This window comes from Diadema antillarum, unplaced genomic scaffold (assembly GCF_040938485.1).
Source record: "Diadema antillarum isolate AM-2024a unplaced genomic scaffold, OU_Dant_1.0 scf00000129, whole genome shotgun sequence".
Lineage (NCBI taxonomy): Eukaryota > Metazoa > Echinodermata > Echinoidea > Diadematoida > Diadematidae > Diadema > Diadema antillarum.
In genome coordinates, this window is record NW_027271018.1 from 126,071 (window position 1) to 147,573 (window position 21,503).

Consider the following 21,503-nt stretch of genomic DNA (forward strand, 5'->3'; position numbering starts at 1 on the left):
AGAGTGGTAGGCCGCATGATAGAAAAGCGTGCATACCGACGCACGCGATAGTCATTTGCCCAAAATCAATACGCCGAGATTGAACCGAGCGACTGGTCCCGCTTTGATTACTCACGACTGTATCCCGTGTAAAGTTGCCTAGATAGCTAGCACCGACTGACTTCCCCAGTGCCCAGAGGGAACTCAACAAACGTTATCGCATTAACCTCTCAACAATTGGACATTATCTTTATTGTCACCGCTCACTTTCAGTCATTTGACTTTTCTCAGCCAACCTCATGCAACCTGCCATGCTACAAAGGAAAGTGAGATAGGGATTAGAACGTGATATTTCTCTTCTCTATGATCTCATCTGGGCTAGTGCAATACAAGCGCCTCTCTTGGATTAATGAAGTGGTATCTGTCGGTATTCGCCTGTGAAAACACCGACAGCCACTGTAAAACTCACCCGTCTTTTTCTACCACGTCGAAGTTCAACTAATTTTTGTCGTCAGCACTATTTGGAAGCGAATTCGTTTTGTTAATTTTCTTTAGTCGGGAATTGTGCCTTTAAAGTTACTCAAGAAAGACCATTTCAACAGCAAGCCTTCCAGCGAGCTCTGGATTGAGATCACATCAATCATTTTTATATCAGATAACAGTAGAAACTGGAGACTAGAGGAATTAGTCATTGTATTGCGACAGAGCATCGATTACTCACCAATCCAGGAATTCGTATGCGCTGTACCAATTTCTTTAGAATAAAAATTTTGAGATAAAGGGAACCGGGAACATTTGTAGCTCCTTATTGATCGAGAGATGTCTCTCTCGAGAAAGTCAGCAGAGCTAGAAATGACCAACATGGCAACCGGAGGATGCTTTCGAGGAAGTCTCTCCCGGAGGACATTGTCTCCTGGAATCATCTTCTTTGTCTTGCTCGTATCTTGCACTACATCGACATCTACGTTAGCAAACTGTGTGCCGGACCCTTCCTTGGGGATTGCCGAGAGGACTAGTGGATCTCCGACGGTGGTGTCGGGAAAGATTCAGCAGGTGGACGGACAAGCCTACTCGTTCCGAGTCGTTGAGGTTCTGAAAGGGGACGAGTCACTGTTGAAAAAGAAAATCAAGATCGTGCGACCTAGCGTCACAACGCGCCCGCGGCAACAACAGCAGACGACGCCGCCGCCGTCTCAACAAAGCGATACGGTTACCATGGAGACAGCTCCATCGGTGTGTCTCGCCGGAGCAAAGAAGAGGATGAAGTACATAGTTTTCTTGGTCCGGAGCGGGAAAAGCAGGCGCAAGTACGAGATGGTGTACGATGGAATCAAATATTCGAGAAAGGCTTTAAGATCAGTAAGAGACGCAGTCAACCGGGAGGAGAGAACTACAACTGTCCCAACTTATCCCTCTACAACTTCTGATCAGGATGCTCTGAGTAAGTATACAAAACAAAGTTTGAAAAAAAAGTTTGCAGAATTACTTTATTGGCAACAAACTGTGTACATGTGCTAGTTACATAGGATGGAAGTCTGCAATGCCCAATCAAATGGTACTGATACTCAGCGTATAGCACTCAATTAAAATGGTGCTGATAATATACCCAATACACATTGACACCCAACGTGCCCGAGTTGCTCACATACGCTCGCATGCGATAACTCGCAGTGCGTGGAGTAGTGGAACAAGCGTCTCTTTAACACAGGTACAGGTAATTGTAGCTGGCCTCAACTTGACAAAGCAACTGCTGGTAGATTGGAAGAGCAGACATTTATATCTCCTTACAAAGACCCCGTGTCAGGCGTTGGTAGTCGCTTCTAGATAAGCAGATAACTTCTCAAACACATAATATCGATAGGATGAGCTTCCGGCGAAAAATCAGCGTGCATACCTCACACCAGAAGTCAGGTTACAGATAAAGCGGACGGTTGGACTTTTATCACATTTTTCAGGTGACCAGAAGAGGCTAGCTGCACGATATTTGGTTACAATGGCGAAAAGGCGCGGATGACAGCCGTTATACAAGCCTTAATCACACAATGGAATAGTTTTCAAAATTATTCATTTGGGTGTTGTTAGCTGCTTGTTTTTCCACTGAAGTCTTGTTCATTTTGAAATCGTGTTCGAAAGTCGTTTCTTTTCGTCGTAATAGTTTTAACGGCGATTGAGATGCCTTGAAGACAATTCATTATGTAAGACTATATCTCCAAGCCGGTAGATGTGCCTACATCTTAAGTAGATACACGAACTATTACGCTCTATCACTGTTACGTACGCAGAGCCTGGGTTATACTGTGAGTGACTCATGGTTAAGGAATTATTGATGACCGACAAGTCGCAAGAATGTCACCCTGGCCATGGATACGACATTAACAAATAAATAAACAGACAGACAGACAAATAAACTAGAAAACAAAGTACACTAATCTTGCACGATGCAGCGAAAGCATTACAGGGATGATACAATCGAGACACAAGGGTGTATGATATAGTTCACACCTCCAAACCATGTACTTCCGGGTCAAACGTCAACCCCTCTCACTCTCTTTCTATGCCCGGAATCATCTCCATTAAACATGATAAGATTGGATTAGTCGCAGGGTTATTACGTCATCATTGCTGTGATGTACCTTTACATCTTCACCCCATCCGTTTGATTGGCCTATAAACCATTTTATGTCCCAGATAGTAAGCTGGGTCCGCCGTCACATATCGCATAAGGCCTTACTGGTTTAATCAATAAAAGTTAATCTTCGTACGGGTATCACAGGTAGTGGTTATGGCGGTCGATTATCTGAGTGGTCAACAGAACATGTTGTGATGGAAATATTGATAGGCGTGTACAATGTACTTTTCGTCAGTTCTTGTTGTTTATATACTATTGTGCACCACTTTCACCGCAAGGCAGGTATTGTGCATGTGTCTAGCTTGACCACGTTATACATATAAAATGATATACATATATGAACACAAAAACCTATTTTGATATGACTTACATATTCGATTGATCATAAATTGCAACATGAATGCAGACGCTTACTTTTAACAAACCCTTCCCCTTTTTTTTGGGGGGGGGGTGGTGATAATTAAGGAAGAGATAAACAAATATATACGTCTCTTTTCATTATGATTGATCAATGAATCAAATATTAGACAGAAAGATAGAAAGACGAGGAAACCCGAAAAGATGGCTATTCCGTTGAAATATGAACAATCTGATGTTTAATTAAAACATCGAAATTTGGTTCTGTAGGTACACCTACCAAAATTTTTAAGGGCAATTTGAAATTTCAAGTATTTCGGTTTATATGACACATTTTACTGTGCTCTCTACGCTGCCTATTGAGTTTAATTTCCGAAGCTTCATCACGCTTGAACTTCGAAGGTGACGTTATCAAGACTGTCTGTGATGGTCGTGGAAGTTTTGTATCTTTTGTGATGTATAGGGGTGTATAGGGGTGTATAGGGGCTGGACGTAAAGAAGGGTATATTATGATTATTTGTATGATTAAAAAGCTTACAGTCTCGCAGACTTAAGAAAATATCAAAGCCAAAAGAGCAGTGTTCGGCGACGTCACCATGCAGACTTTCATCGTTGGGGTGGCAATTAAAGGACCGAAGCAGAATTAAAGGGATGGTATAGTGTTGGTTGAGCTGAGAATTTAGCTTTTAACTTTTTGCCAGATGCTTAGAAACCAATTACGAAATGTTAAGGAGCATACAATTCCAAGAGAAATTGAATTCAAAGTTTGTTTGATGAAAATTGGTCTTGAAATGGCAGAGATATCAAAAAAATAAAGTAGAACAAAGCGATCTCCTAATAGAAGATGGGTCCCACCTTTTATTAGGGTTGATTTGTTTTTGGATACCTCAAATACAAATATATGACTTCTTTGGGAGTGGGTGAAAGGTGAAAAAGAGAGGAATTATCACGATGGTTTTAAGACAAGTCCATCAAGAACATGATGAATTTCCGCGGCGAACCCATTTGCACAAAAACAGATATAATGTGGGTGTGTTTCACAAAGAATTTAAGTCGATCCTTATATAGTTAAGATCAACTTAAAATTATGGTATATGCTGTATACGTCTTAAATGGTATTCTACCTACCTGACGAAAATTGACATTTTGGAAACTTTTTCGTGTGTACAAAATGAGATTCAAGATACAAGATTCAAATTTATTTCCACTTCCATCAAATAAACAAAGAAATTATATGAGTACCAGCACACTAAATATAAACTTATAAGCAAAAAAGGAATTGGTCTATAATTTTTTATAACAATGTGAAGTGGATTCTGAAAATTGCAAATTAAACTAATATACAGGGAAACCACTGGCATGCCACAATTTCAGTGGAACTTAACTAACTTTTAAGATCGACTTTTTAGATGACACAAGTCAATCATATACACGTACATGCATAATAATGCTTCAGATCGGAATATTGAGGGTTCGGGTCTCTTCATGGCTGTCAGAAAATGTCACAGAATTAATTACATACGTGTTCAGTAGAGGTACGTATATACGGATAGAAGAAAAAACCATAAGAGTCCGTGTGAAATGGGCGAAACAGTCAACTTTGTATTTTTTTTTTGAAAAGTGAGCCACTTTTGATGTATCATTCGAATTCACCCAAAGGGTTATTACCATAAAGAACCTCCCGATCCCACATTAAACACGTATGTATACTATAAGCCTATATATATCATTTCAAAGAGCAACAACAAAGTTGATGAGCAAAGACACTCGCAAATTAGAAAATAAGCTGATGATTTCTTTTTTAAAAGTCCCAAATGTAATTGGATTGGAGACATTTGTATGATCTTACTGAAGGAAAAGTGCGACCTACAGTTTACTAACCATCATCGTCACATCAACCCTCGGGGCATTAAAAAATCAGATGCTAACATCTTTATCTCAAAATCTACCTGATTGTTATGACACTTTTGGGTATTCTGAAGATTTAACTCTCATTCAAACGTTAAATCACAATCATGAATCGTATCATGCGAAGTTTGTGTCAATTGAAAAATCATAGTTGCAATCTTCAACGTGTCGTGTGTAAATTCCTGTTCAAGGCATCCTTGATGCTTTTTGTGAACTGAGGGTCCAATTTTTTTTTTTGGAGCGAATAGAGACAATGAAGTCTTGGATCCCCGGTCAATAATTGATGAATACAATACATCATTAATTACATTGTAACGAATATAAAGTGCGAAAATTACTGTCCTAAACAGGCAAGAAAAGAAATGTACCATAGAGTAGGCCTACATATTGAATGTATAATGTTAATATCCTCCCCCGTTGGTTTAATAAAGTGCCGGTAGTGGTAAAAAAAAAATCATGTTTTTATTTTTCTTCTTTCTGATTGAGACCAGAAGATTCTAAAGAAATTTTGGACGTCAGATCACACCTAATTTCAGCGTTATCACTTCAAAGGTGGGAGGGACGGTAGTCGTGTATGTCCGGGTACTAGTAACTTAGTGGGACTGTGATGTCAAAAGCGTCACTAACCCTAGGGTACGTTCCGGCCTAACTACGCTCCCTGTGCCCTATATTTCCTGTATAGATTTCGCTTCCGCTGGATAAAGGTATACCCATGAACAAAGATAGGTCCTGATGAAGAAACAGCCGTAACAACAGCAAAATAAAACGACAAACAACACATGGAATACAAATGATAATCATTTTTGTTGTTTTAGATGTGTAGGTGGAGTGGCGATATGAAAAAAAAACAGAAAGGAAGGAAATAGTAATCTTGTTTTTATGGTTACTCCACAATAACCTAAAGCCGTTATAGCTCTCTTGCGCGTGTACCACGCGATGAGGTTTTTTTCCCCCCACAAAACGACACACAGCGCAGCCCCGAGAGCGAAGCTCACCTATAAATAAAAACTCGCATATCTACTCTCTCCATGTTCATTGAGAACTGACGACTCCGCTTGCGCGCACGTGTGTCGCTCAGCGTCTGCCCGCCACTATCCACACCGACGAACCTAAAAACGCCGAAGTTGACTTGATCGTCTGCCGCTGTGCTGATACGCCTGCTTAAAGCAGCTCACGCCACGGTCATTCTAGAGTTATACGAATCGGCTTCCAGTGAGCGAACTCCAACGAACACAGATCGATAACTTTGTCTGGTTCGCAACGGTGCAGTCTTAGCTGACTATCGGAGATCTCAAAAACATTTAGAAATTTCTCGCTATGGCTGACGTGGAAACAAACGACGCGGCTGTGACTTCAATTTATGGCACAAATCCAGCAGGTAAGGCTTTGAATTTAATGGCATTAAATTACTGGCGAGCGGATACACCTCAAATATGCGCCTCTATCATATCCCACAAAATTTCATACTTAGTGCACTGAACAGACTTTGTTTAATATAATACTATATTTCAATTTCATTACTTGACCATATTTCAAGTCGTCTGCTTGCATAATGCTTTTTACACACGTGTATACACTATCATGCACACATTTTTTAATTCACCCACGTCCAACCACCGCACACACACGCACATACATACACAGACACATAAAGACACACACATGCCTTCGCGTACGTTGGCGTGACGGAAGGGTACTTATCTAGTCAGGAAATAAATTCCCCTTAGCGAATATTAATAGATTTTGAAGCTATATCGTCTGGCGCAATACTGCCACAACATTACGATTGAACGGAAAACTACCAGTAGTTTGATAGACATAGTCTACTAGAATACATTCTTTCGAAGTAACTTAAAACATGTCAGGAATATAAACGGAGACATGGTGAATGGACAATGCTTGGTCAATAATCAATATAAGCATTCATCATTCAGTTTAGCCGGCGTTATCGTCGCAAGCGTGAACTATTGCACAATACCGCAAGCTTCCGGTATTTTGCCGGGGAAACACGTCGCCCCGAGTTCGTGAACGTGCGGTTTACCGAATTCCACTCGTGGGGTTAGCACTCTGAAAAGTGAAGAACACGCAACCAATATCATCTGTACATAGGAAACCAAACAGCTCTTCAACTGCTGGAGAACCGCATAGAAGTCAGGGTGCGGACTTTTTAAGTGTAATGCTGGTATTATTTCTGTGAATGTCAAGAGCCAAAGTTAAACTATTGTAGGTCCTACCATCGCACTGTTGAAGCAAGAAAGACTGTAGGTGCGTATATTGCATCCTTTGAGTAAGAGACATGGGCTACAGAGGAGGTATCTCTATTTTTCAATTCATACAGTTGACTTAACTTTTGTAATATGCATTTTTACGTATCATTGTAGCATGCGAGAATGTGACACGCATGGGGTTAAAAGGAGTGCATTAGAATGGCTAACCTATTTGTTTTTCTACTTTTTAAACATGGTATTATGTAAAAGTTAACGTGTTTGTGCCTTCATGTATTGCTATCACGAGGGAAAGAGATTAAGGTTTTTCAGTGAAAAGGAGACGATTTTTATGGGGTTTTAGTCGCTGTGGAGTTGCGTTTAATTCCTCGATCTGCACGACGAAAATCGGATTTGAAGTCAGCGTCAGGGTAATATCTGGAAGAATGTTGGTTCCTTAAAGTCTATCAGCATTCCCCAATTCTCTCTGACAGCTCATAAGTGACGACATCCCTTCAGTCCTGGGACCCAGTCCTATCTGTGCATGTAGCCAATTCAATCATACGCGTTACCTATCCCACGCAATACATGCATGGTTTGTTAATATTTCGTACAAAGAAAAAGAAGAAAAAGGCAATGAAAGAAATATATTTTTGTTAGAACCACAAAAGAACATGCACTCAAGAGATTAAACAGTAAGCGGTATTGCAGAATGGAAAAAATTTCATATCGATTTATAATTTTTAGCAGAAAGCTGCTGTAGCAATAAAACAGCATGCGTTCAATTGACTTTTTTTTTAAAAATGTTCTCTTACACGCCTAACGAGTTACAGTCTAAAGTCCAAACACGTTCCGGCAAAGTATGCGCAAACAGAACGCGGGGGATCAGGCGAAATGAATTAAGCTTACCCATGCATGAGAATGCTTTGTTATATCATTCACTGATTTATCATCTGAATAAGCATTTTCCCCCCAATTGTGGGCTGTATACAAGCGGACTGTAAAAGGAGAAGTTGCTCACTTGTGTCAGACGCGGTCTGAATCTGAACACGGATATTATACTTGCCAGTGGCTGTACTTCTTTACGCTCTTTTTCTACCACGGTATATGCACTACGAATAATCAGGTAGGCCGACATTACATTACGACAGAATGTCAGCTTAAAGGTTTATTTAGTCATCATTATCATGTTCCTTGTGGTATAAAACAACTTATAAGCGATCGACTTTTAAAGCTAATTTCGGTTCTCAGAGTTTGGCGCACAGACAACGCCTTTCCGCCCTGAACTTTCTGACATGGTAAGATAACTTCAAATACGCTTGTGATGGTGATCGTACCCAAAACCACGAATTGTTAAAAGTATTGTAGTTGTGTACATTGATGTCACAATAATGACACAATGTCGAAGCCCGTATAGGGTATTCATCATGAAGTGGGGAGTATAAAGGTCGCTTCGGGGCATATTTGATCAGCTCCGGGCCATCAATACACACTCTTGTGTACAGAAGTCTTGTCCAATTCAACAGGTACATGTTTCTCTGATGCTGATTATAGGCAATGTAACACTTTTGTAATTGTGGGAGTATAACCGCAGTGTGCATTTAAACGACGTTCAAAGAAAGCTCGTGAATGTTTCTTTTTCTGTTCATTTACACAGTAATTCTACACATTTAGTTATATCAATTAATATCATCAATTAAAAAAAAATATATATATATATATAAAACATGCTTACACGGGATATTATGCAAGGTTATTCACAGGCAACGAACTATAGTCAAATCAAAGGTAAGGGTTAAATAAAGTCTGACCCCGCAATGAGCAGTAACCCCATAATGAGCAGTGCTCATTAAAAGATATGAATTTAATTAACCGAACTTTCCTAGAACTCGGAAATTTGCAGATATCAAAGCAAAGCAAAGAATTGGCTGTTGTGCGTATCTTATATCTATCTTGATTGCAAAACAATTATCAGTCCCGAGCAAATTCGGGACTGATGAACTGTCTGAACTCTTCCAATTTTGTTAAAGAAAAAAGATGAAGAAGATATAAAAACGTTACTCTGATTGTGACGCCGTTAATATCGAAAGTGGAGTAGAGAGCAATATTATCTAAATACAGGGCCAAAGCATGAGACCAGCTAGAGGGTCATGTTTGCTTTCTAAACAGTAAACAGGAACTTTGAGAGCACTCAATAAGAGCGAGTTATTTTTGAGGTCTGAAGGTCAAATCCCTGACATTGATCCCAATATGCGAGTGACCGTGTGCAGCAAAGACAACGCCGGGAAAAAGCTACAGGACTGTTAACAATATAATTCGTGACGCTATGCAAGCATGCCAAGTATCTAGGGAATTAACATGACAAGTATCTAGGGAATTGAGAGAGGCAACGATCAGTTCGTTCTTATCGCCCTTTCGTTAGAACATTATCAATCAAATTTCGTATTATTAATAACATCAATCTTGAAAAGCAAGAGATTATCAAGCCAAAGGGGTGAAGATATGAGGTGATGAGTTTTCTTCAATTTGTCTGCCCTCTGTACAAATGAAATGTGTAAGCCCTCTGTACAAGATAAGATCTACTGCTGATCTACAAAATGAAAAAAAAACCACAATTACTTAACATCAATCATGTTGCGATACAAACAAAAAGAAAAGATTTTTGAAAAAAAGATAGAAAACAGCTTTTAATCTATATCTTTTCAAAAAAGAAAAGTGTTAAATTTTCTTTGCACGCTGTTCTGTATAAAATGAACCCGAATGAGACGGCAACGCATGGTAACACGGCGTTTTTAATACTCGGTGCAGCACGAAATCGATATGCTTGCTATTGGACAGCGAACTGGTGGTACATATGCTAAGGCGAGTTACCTCAAAATGTATTTTCATTGTTCCATTGGTGTCCTGTTGGAAAAGAACCACGCTAATCGATAAGCTGAAGAAAGAAAGGCAGAGAATGAGAGGAGAGATGAAGAGAGAGGAAGGTAAACCTTCGAAGCGAGACGGTCAAACCAATGACTCTTGTATAGCTCTGGACACCGAAACACTGGAGTCGTCTGTATACTGCATTCCATTAACCATTGAATTGCAGCCATGCATCAAAGCTACTATTGTGGCAATTACACGTCCGGTCGTCAGTCGGTCTACAGAAGTAGGTCTGCTACGTCATCTGAAAGTCAAACAACGATTTGTATGAGATGTATTCGTTTCCGGAGGAACTTGCCCAAACGTGTTTTCAGTTTTGTATGAATTTGAGCAAAAGGAATAATGCAAAATATTTATGGTGACACAAAAGCCTTTGAATCAGCCCTCGATACCACTCCTCTTTTAGCAGCCTGTCCCCCCTTTTTTTTTCCAAATAACTGTATGTCATCAGAATGAAGAGTAGCTCTGATATTCTAAGTTTGAGCTGGCAGATTTTTATCTTTCCTTTGTCTTCTCCAGATATTTGACTTGTATGTTCAATTTTGTAATATTCGTCACAAGCATGGAGGAAATTAAAATGTCCTAAATAGATATGTGTTTTCTTTGGTTACGAACTCCTTCACTACCATTCATATTAAGCCCTTTCAGATGACGGCACTGGCAGGATTAAAGTGACTTAATTGCAATGATCTGTCTCTTTGCTGTTCTATTAAAGTTAGGGGGAATACTGAATGAGTCAAAACGAAACAAAGAAACAGATTTGCATAGATGATAGTATTGAGTTTCAGTCATATTATTATCATGCTGGTATTCACACATTCTGATATCTTTCTACTTCCTGTTAGCGTGAGAGAGTGTGTGTTTGTGTGTGTATACATGCAGAGCATGCGGATGTCACTACGTGGTGTGTGAATGAACCTGTCATTAGATACCGCCCGGAATCAATCGTGCGTATTTCGAAAATTTCTTTTATTAGAATGGGCCTGGAATTTCTGCCTGAATAGAAGTGATGAGTCACTGGTAAAGAATGAGAAAAGAGTTTGTTCACTAATGTCTGAAGATTCCATTCACATTGTTTGATTGTGCTAGATACCTATACGTCCTTTATCCAACCCTGCATGGCTTGATCAAACAGGGGCTAAATGCGGAAACGCGAGGCGGGTGTTATATCGTGCTATTATCACTTTTCACTAAAATCTGGAGGCTTTCTTTCTTTTTTTCTTCTCTCTCTTCCGTCTTTCTCTTTCGTGCTTTCTTCTCTTTGCAACGTATTGTCTTTAACTACGACTTATACATTTCGACGGAGATCCTCGCTATTATTATCGAGAATGAAACCTAAATTCACCCGATCGTTCTATACAGCATCGGTACAGCCGGGATTTAATCATTTGCCTCTCAATTTCAATCTGAAAAAGTTCTTTAATTAGCGTAATAGCGACAGGAAGAGCTATTTATGTCTCACTCATGTAATCGAATCTCAAGGTGAGAACGTTATAGGGACAACGCTTTGAGTTTTTTCACTTCCAATCTATTCTCTATCAGATGCCAGCCTAAGTGCCTAATAATGAATATTAGTCTGAACACTAATCATGCAGTTTACTCAGAAAAGGGCGAGTGAGCAATATCATGTAGCTGTAAGAGTTAACGTGAGCGATGGGTGGGGCTACTATTAGAGACTATACTGGTTCTAAAAGCATAACAGCGGAAGCAATAGGCCTTGCCGGAAATGATATTTCATTTCCTACCTTAAGTGATTGATAATGCTCGAACGTCAGCCTATCCCGTGGAATTCCATTCATAAAATTTCAGCGTTTGAACGCAGGCGCGTGAACGCCATGTTTCGCTGGGTTGCCATGGCAGCATGACATTAAGCTATTACCGGTTGACACGGCCGGATGCTGTCTATAACGGTACCTAACCATTGATATGTTCAGAATGTCAAATCGATACTGCCAGTTCGATAGTTTTAAGTTTTCAAAGGCACATGTTCATAGCACTGCATGTTCATGATCTTTTGCTCCGTGTCTGCTATAGGATGCAGGAAGAATATCGTATTGTTGTTGATGATAAGATGATAGTTCATCGCAAATGTTCTCCTTCTATTCTTCGTCATCAAGTACTTAATAGAAGAAGGCTAATATAAATGGACAAAGCGTAAAAGCAATAACGCTGTTATGATTTCAAAATATGTTGAAATCTGCAGAAAATTGTCCCTGCTACCATCTACCGTTTTCTGTTTTCATGTTTGGTCCTAATTTCAAAGACGCGCTCTTGTAACAAAGAAATTCTTTCCCCAAACGTATTCCGTTATATCCTTGTCATGTCTATAATCCTTTGGCTTTGTATAAACAAATGTCTTCCTACTTCTAATATGACACTTCCGCTTATAAGGACCAAACGGATTATAAGAAAAAAAACAACACCCGTAATGACCTGTGTTACCAGATGATCAAACCGCAAATACCTCGTTCCATTTGATTGGTTTGTTGTCCATTTTCCCACCATCCGCTAAACCCTGTGGTCGGGATAGTTGTACGACAAGCTTTTGCAAAATGTATGTAACGTCACCCTCCTGATGGTTGATTTAAGAGGATATCAACAAACATCGGTCCAACCATGAAATCATAATTCCAATTCCGGTGACGTATATACAACTTATGTAATTAGCTCGTTCTGGAGATTATCTCGTATGTAAGAAGTCTAGACGATAAGCTCCCCCTCTTTTATGTGTACACATGACGTGTTTGTTTTGTGGTTACTTCCTTTCTAGAGTAGATATTGACTGGTTAATACTTGGTGTGAAGCCATATTGGTTTTATGGCCACGACCGGTGCCATCTTTATAAGAAGCCATGGTACCACAAGGAAGGCGCATCTTTACGTGAAATACAAGTCTTTTTTTTTTGCACTATTAATACTAAAATGCTTCTACAAGGTTTCACAGACTGGCTGTCTGGAAGGGAGGGGGTGGGGGGTGGGCGGCAGCAGAGGTCGAGGGGAGAATCGTGATCAAGCTGATGCCTTGTATATAACGGGACAGACAACCGTTCTTCCAGTCTGCGTATTAAGATTGAAGAAAAAAAAATCAACAAGGAATCAATGGACCGGGGTGTGGAGAAAGGTGGGGGTTGCTTTTTTTTTATAACAATGAGAACTTGCTTGTGCTAAAATTGACTTTATGTGCCCGTAGACTATAGATATTGAACATTACATCTGTACCTATTTCATTAACTGTCGGTGCTATTTGTTGAATGGCGTACCCACTAATACCTTCACGCCAATTACACACCAAATAGTATTCATTCAGACAAGAATGTATGCTATTTTGTGTGTAGGTGGTTGGGTAATTATAGGAGAAGAAGAAAAAAATGCAGCACCAAGCCTGTTTCGTCTTCTTTGTTGATCATGTCATAGACAAGCAAACATGATTATTATTTGCCCGTTCGTTGAGTGGGCGAGGGAACAGTAAAGAAAGGTGAGCACCATGTCATGATAAAGCATATAAACATGATCTAAATCTTAGGCCATCTGGTGGATTTTCATCACGAGTGTTGTGCCCCTATATGGCATGGCGCCATACCCGGCGAACCAAGTGCCAAATATGCTGGCTTTGCGCTATTCACCTCTTGAATGGCGGACTATGATGGAATGTCCCGAAATGGCGTTGTTCACGGGTATACGTGGGTGATGACCCCGATCTATAAATTCCTCAAAGTCGTAGGATTATCGCCTTTGTGAAAAGAATGCAAAGTTTTCCTGTAATAGCTCTATAGATATGATATAATCATATGATTAAAATTGCGATGGAATTGAGATTGGAATTCTTACAACACCGACCTTGATGATAGTTTATGCGAAGTAATACAATTTACATGTATACTGAAATATAAACAATCACGTCTGATCGTAATTATTGACTCACTTGTTTGAGTCTGCGCAACTGTCGCCAGTATACACACCCCTAACTTCCGCGGAAATTTAGGTGTATGGTATACCATAAGAGATAATGATGGCAATAAAAAGAATATAGATGTGATAAACATGACGCCGCCTGATGGCGAGTAGGATGAATAGAGTGCCGAAGAGGACTCCGCCCTCTTTGCCAAATGAGGGATGCCTCGCTCACTCTTTGTCATACGGAGGACTCTGATTTGATTCCACTAATTGGATCCTGCTTTCGGTACACACCCATTGATCAAACATTTACCGAAGCCTATTACTTAACAGACACCACCTCCCCCCCCCCCCCCCCCCCCCAAAAAAAAAAAGAAATACAAAAGATATGGAATAGAAAGCTAACCCGGACAAAACGAAACAAATGTCATTGCACTAAAGCTACACGCTCCATGACGCCCATCTGCATGGTAATATCAAAGTATTATTATGAGAATTCTACATCAGTGAACGTTGTTATATCGTAATCTCCCTATGTATCTCACATCTATCTATCTATCTATCTATCTATCTATCTATCTATCTATCTATCTATCTATCTATCTATCTATATAAACACACACACAAACATATTGGTGTATACACAATTACATGTTAATATAAAACATTCTGTTTTTTGATCCTCCTATATCCTATAATAGAAATGAAAGTGCAGTATGTAGCGCATCGTTCATGTATCTCTATCATCATTTTTCTTTTATCCTCTATGCATTCCTCTCGTTGCAGACGACGCCATGACCACGAATACGACGCAGTTCGTCTCGAAGACATCGAGTTCCCACTTGGAGGAGTGCCCCGAGACTCACAACCTTCACTACTGCCTGAATGGCGGCACGTGCCAATGGGTGTCCGGCATTCAGAAACCGTCGTGCCTGTAAGTCAGCAACCTGGGCCGTTATGTGGCTTATTGATCGTATACTTCCATTCTCTTCCTATTTTCCCTCTCTCTCTGTCGCTCTTTAAATATATAATTATTCAAGTATACAGTTATACAATTATACATATATATATATATATACATATATATATATATATATATATATATATATATATATAATTATTCAAGTATACAGTTATACAATTATACATATATATATATAATGAAAAACCAAATATCTATATATATATATATATATATATATATTTATCTATATATATATCTGTATCTATATATAGATATAGATACAGATATAGATATCTCTGTCGCATTCTATCAACCTATCTTTCTCTATTATTATCTATCTCTCTCCCTATCTCTATCTCTTTCCATTTCTGCCGATCTCTCCTCTCTTATTCCCTCCATCTTTTCTCTACTGCATATTTTTAAAAGCATATGATAAAGTAATAGTTTTCAAAATGAGTGGCATATCTTCACTCTAGCGCACTGCTATGATGCAATTTGAAATAATTAAAAAAAAAACAGCGGAGAAGCATAGCTTAATGTTTTTTTAAAGAAAACATGATTAGTGATAACCATGTTTGATTTACAGTGATCATGTTTCACCCAACAAAATAAATTGAATTTCAACAGAATTCGGTGATGTGGAATAGGGTAACAAATCATAAAGGATTAGTCTGCAAGCACTGAATCAACGTAGCACCGTTTAGACACAAGATAACAGAGGATTCATTCATTCATTTATTTTTCATTTCCAACAAAAACATATAAATATATTACAAAAATTGAATACAGTGCATAAATTTCATCATACAAAGTAAAGGATAAATTTACAGAATATCAGTGTTGACCACATAGTACAATTTCATTCAAAGATTGCACCGTACTGGGATTTGTAAATTGTAATATGTGGTCAACACTGATATCCTATACACACCCTTAACTTCCGCGGAAATTTAGGTGTATGGTACCATAAGAGATAATGGTAATGATAAAGAATATAGATTAATGATAAAGAATATAGATTTCCGCGGAAATATCCACAGGATATCAGTGTTGACCACATATTACAATTTCATTCAAAGATTGCACCGTACTGGGATTTGTAAAAGTCGCACACCGGAGATCCGTGATGAAGATCATTATTCCTTTTTCCTATAATCACGGGGATGCAAAGATAAAAATGCCCTTCATCTATCTAAGCTACATTCATTGAAAAGTAAACATTTGTGTAAACAATTTGCTCAAAATATATTAATACCATTATCTCAGTGATTATACTGAAGCCCGTTTCCATGGTAAGTGATGTCCGACTTTTTCCTTTCCATGTAGGTGCCCACAGGGACACGAAGGAGAGAGATGCGAACTGAAGATTTTAATAGGCACGTCGACAGGTAAGAATTAATCCACACAACATTGATGATGCAATCATCAATGTCGAGTTTAATGATTGAGCCATGCATGCTTCTTTTCACACCGTGACATCATCGCTATACGCCTCGATCCTCAAACACACACTCTCCTCAAAACTTATGTTAACCTCAAAACCAACAACGTGAAAATGGAGAGGAACTAATATATTATGGAAACGTGAACAAAGGAACAGCTTGGGCCAAAAAAAAAAATTGACAACGAAACAACAAACAAATGAATAGATTTTCAAATGGAAGATTATACATTCTTTTGTTATATCTCCCAGCTGATAAAAAGATATCATGTAGATATGTAGATAGATAGAAAGATAGATAGATAGATAGATAGATAGATAGATAAATAGATAGATACGCCTTTAATGTGCAAAATACTCGAAACTCACTTAAAGTTTTGTGTTGTTTGTGGAAAATATGAGTAAGTCATGTCTTGCCCCATAGTTATTCAAAACTTTTAGAATTTTGTGTTTTATGACACTGATTATATTATCAATGAAAAGGGTCCATGAACCCTCGACAATTTTTGTTACTGACAAGATCGCTGTCAAGATAAATATCTACATGGGGATCGTTGTATACAACATATCATGACCAGAAATCACAGTTTAATTCTTGAAAATTGTCACAATTAATGATCAGCATTTCACTTTGTTTAAATCCATGATTAAAAGAAAAATAAAATTCGTTGTTTTCACCTTCCATGCTCTTATATTAACAAAGAGTGTATATTTATTTTGCGACTCTCTTGTAAATGTAAAACCTCATCATGTCGATCTTCATCATTCTCTAATCAATTTTATGCCTAACGAAGATAATAATCATCCATGTCAACTGAAAAAAAAAGACTGAATAATGATCTCCTCTTCATTCACCCATTCATGTTCTCTTTCTCGTATTTTCTGTTTGCATTCTTTTTTCCCCCTTTTTAGGCAAACTTTTCGGCGATTATTGGGAAGTGTTCGTTATAGGGACGATATTTGGCATTGTCGTTCTTTTGAGTCTTATAGTGGCCGTCATATACATATTGCGGAAGTAAGTCACCAAAGCTCATTCATGCCTTTATGTTTTTATTGATTTTGCCTTTATTAATACATCATTTCGTAATAGCCCCAAGTAAAGCTATGATTGTGTTTATTTTTCTACCATGCATGCCTTATTTTGTTCGTTTTAACACTTGGGTGTAAAGAAGGTTTGATTCGAAAGGGATCGTTCAAATCCATATTTTTTTGTGGTCATTGACTTTGTTGTAGAGCTAGTTGTTCCTTCTTTTGTTTTTCTACATCAATGTTATCTGTAAATTGCATTCGGGAGAGGAATGTTGACAATCAAAATTACTCACTGTGCCCACAACGGTGCAAATACCTCTTTCGTTGAATAAAGGAAACATGTGTCGGTCTTTTTATAGGATGGCGAAACTCAGCTGTGGAGTACACGTATAGTCACGTCGTTGATAACAACGTATACTTGGATATCGCCGTATTGCTTTGTATACATAGCTGATTGCTGATTACCTACAAATACATCTGCAAAAGACCAAGTTTTACATTGTCTTTTTATGCGCTGTCTTTAAAGGTCCAGTTTACCTTTGGGAGTAGTGATTTCAAAACTGTTCAAGATATCACATTTGATGCATATGTGTAGGTCTGTTGTATCACAAAACATCCTACCATATAAAATTTTCGCAATAAAGCCTAAAATATAAGGAGATTCAGTGTTTTTCTCAATAAAGCGTAACTGTACACGGTTTAGTCTTGAAACATTTTTATTATAACTATAGTTCACATTTTGTGTATTTAACGACACTTACATAGATTATACAGATTTAAATTTTTACAGTGGTTGTTTCTATCCCTAACTCACATTTTAGAACTATTTTGAAGCACTAATGCTGGATTTTTGTTTCAACTGCAAATGGTAAATTATGCTTTTAAAGTCCCTACCTTTCACTCTTTCGGTTGGGATGAATAATTTGATAGGTCAAATTAAATGCCTCTTAAAATCAATTCCACTTTGGAGAATAATGTTTATAATCATTTTGCATCTGATCAATGATAGAAACAACGTGGATGATTTGTAGTTAAGGTGGATATTCATCGGCGCTTCCTGCCAAAAAAATATTATCTATCATGTGATAATCTTTTAATTGTTTCTAGATATAAACCTGTATTGGTATATGCGCATGTCAACCATCTAGCAATCTATATATCTGTCAATCCACCTCTATCTATCTATCTATCTATCTATCTATCTATCTATCTATCTATCTATCTATCTATCTATCTTTCTATCTATTCATCTGTCTATCTATCTATCTATCCTTCTATCTTATCCATCTATCCATCCATCTCTCTCTATCTATATATCTATGTATCCATCCATCTGCCTATTTCTTACCTATCAATTGTATCCCTTCTTTTATCTATCTATCTATCTATCCATCTATCTATCTATCTATCTATCTATCTATCTGTCTACCCAATATAATTATGAAGATAGATATAGAAAGAAAAGAATTAGGGATCTAATCTACATGATTGTCCTCTCCCCTTGCCTGTAGGAAGAAAGAAAGGGAAGCGTCGCAGAGGCGGTACCAGGAGGCGGTTGACGAATACATTCAGAGCAACTACCCAGTGAGCGAGCTGGAGCACGAGACCGACGCCAATCAGAATCTGTCGTCTGCGAGATACACGAGGGTAAGACACGACTTGTTTGACTCGACCAATAGCTCCCCTCGGCGCGGAGAGGTGATGCAATAAAAGTGATCAAAGCTTCGACTTTCGTCTTATAACTCGTGACTCGTTCGCGTATGATAGTTGATAGAAGATATTCTTACCAAATGTGAAGTGCTTTCAAGAACTTGTCTCTCTCCTTCATACTACAACCTCAGACCCCGCACACATTCTTAATCAGAATTCTGTTTTAGATATCTTACTTTGATGCATTATCTTATTTTGATGCATAGAATGAATACAGCGTTGACATGCGTCAGAAAAAAACACACACACTCTTTTGTGAAACGTGGAAATTGAAAGGATCGAGCTACCTTTTCGGCGACTTGTAATGAGGAGGTTGTTATCTTCAAATCTTTCCTTTACAAGGAATATACTCGTGCACGTATTCTTCTCATGTTCCAACTATGTTGACAATCAGAGCTGCAGCTCGCTTCCAAACTTATTCAAAGAGGGTTGATTTTATTAAACAACAACAACAACAACAACAACAACAACAACAACAACAACAACAACAACAACAACAAAATCACTCTTCCTAATATTATTTTTCTTGCTTTTTGTCTTCACCCTCATTCTCCTTCTTCCAGTTACCGGTCACAAAGGCCGACACTTTCACCGATGAATGCGAGCTGCAATACGGCCTGACGGTGTCGGTGAAGAATAACATGGACTCGTCGAAGCCGTTCAAGCTGAAGGACCCGCCCTTCAGGAAAGGCTCCAACCATTCGGCGCACTCCACGTCTAAAGAGAGCGAGGTATGATAGGAGGGAGGCCGAAACCACGTGACGCTTGTAATACTGACTCTTTTCGACAAGTAAAAAAAAAAATCCTTCAAGAATCACGCGTGGCGGAAGTGACGCAACCGGCATTGCAACAGGATATAGGGCCTACATCCAGGCCCCTTTCCTTGATTAGTTGGAAAAGAGAGAGAGAGAGAGAGGAAAAAAAATATCCCCGTCTGTCTGTCTGTCTCTCTCTCTTTCTTCTGTCTGTGCTCTGCGCGTGCTCCTCACACCTGTTAGCTGGACGTTACTTGTAAAGCCGTGACGTCACCAAATGTTTTAAGGTGGCATGAGAGGAGATCGGGCTCTTCTATAACCATGTAATAAGGTCGTGTCGCACTCTAAATTGAGCACGTCCACTCCCACTGTTTGATTTCATGATCAGTCCTTCTGCTCCGCTAGTTTCATCGCTGCCCTTTAAAGATGGACTGGACTCTGTCGGGCGAGAAGAAGCGATTGTACTGTGACGTCATCACCCTACCGTGAAAAACGCATTAATATCCTTACCTTTTCTTCATTCTGTCTATAAACATGTTAAAGTTTTTGATTGTGTGAAAGCAAAATGGCTAAAGTACTATGCTGAAACTATGGTAGCGCCGTCTTAATATTCCGTTCTCTCACGCGTATTTGTACAGGCTGGTCTATGTGAGAGTACATGTGGATAATCTCGATATATCATGAAGCAGGTGAACTTCTATATTATATTTTATACAACTTTGTACATGTACATTATTTCTGTAAAGTACTGTGTATTATCAAACCATAATTTATTAAAAGCATTAATATAGTTATTTGTTGTTATAGTCACATTTTCCATGTCTTCTTTATGACGTTTTCATTTGCGAATTGCGAAGTGAAAAAAAAATATATATAGTAATGTTTTATGTGGTGATCGCAGTGAAAAGTGAAGAAAATGTCGGCTGATCGTGTATAAAAGTTACATTATCAACTACTCAAGTACCGTTAAATCTATTGGACATTATCCGCATCATTTCTCAGCATTTATGGAATGCCAACTGTGCACCCTTTCTTTGGTCTCGGTTGCATGAATGCACTGACCTATCTGTCTGAAGTAATATTGCGCCTAAATGTTGGGGTGTGATTGTTCGAGTTATTACAATGATTATTACTGCAAGTATATTGTTTAGTAGCCAGAGAGTTCTGCGTGCGATACATACAATGACGTAATGACCACGTGACGAATACTTACACGGAGTCCGGCAAATTATTGATACATGTATTACAGTGTATATCTTTCACCTTGGGTATTTGTATGTTATGAATTACTTTGGTCATTCAGTGTGATCGTTGTGTAATGCCGGAAAGTTTTGAATATGAAGATTTAATCAATACCTCTTTTTTTCAACACTTTTTTCAAGAGTTTTTTTTTTTTTTTTTGGGGGGGGGGGGTATCATTTCAGATTTGTATGATTGGGATGGTAAATGCGAAGAACAAATCAGTAGAACTACATTTCAAAGAAAATGAGAGCATACTATTAACAATAAAATATGTTATTAACATACAATGAAAGGATGAGAAAAGAACTTAATTCATTCCTGGAGACATCTAAACCCCCTTACATAATCATGAGGTGTTTACTGAAGTATTCCAGTGAAGGAGTCCAAGTAGATTATTCAGGGTCATCAAACTGTTGTACGAATGTCTTTGTATTTGTTTTTGTTATGTTTCTTCGTCTTTCTTTCTC

At 38.5% G+C, this 21,503-nt stretch overlaps 1 protein-coding gene across 1 annotated transcript; it reads left to right on the forward strand.

Moving 5' to 3' along the window:
* Window positions 1-390: 390 nt before the first annotated feature.
* On the forward strand, window positions 391-20,552 carry LOC139720584 (uncharacterized). The gene is made up of 6 exons (XM_071631931.1): window positions 391-1,420; window positions 14,682-14,829; window positions 16,186-16,247; window positions 17,213-17,315; window positions 18,841-18,976; window positions 19,603-20,552. Exons 1-6 carry the CDS (start codon window positions 799-801, stop codon window positions 19,774-19,776), a joined length of 1,245 nt encoding a protein of 414 aa, XP_071488032.1. The 5' UTR covers window positions 391-798; the 3' UTR covers window positions 19,777-20,552.
* Window positions 20,553-21,503: the final 951 nt, after the last annotated feature.

Excerpts from the sequence above, each read along its gene's own strand:
- LOC139720584 (XM_071631931.1), top strand. The coding sequence starts at position 799 with ATGTCTCTCTCGAGAAAGTCAGCAGAGCTAGAAATGACCAACATGGCA. Across the intron at positions 1,421-14,681 it reads TTCTGATCAGGATGCTCTGA|ACGACGCCATGACCACGAAT; the intron begins GTAAGTATACAA and ends CTCTCGTTGCAG. Across the intron at positions 14,830-16,185 it reads ATTCAGAAACCGTCGTGCCT|GTGCCCACAGGGACACGAAG; the intron begins GTAAGTCAGCAA and ends CTTTCCATGTAG.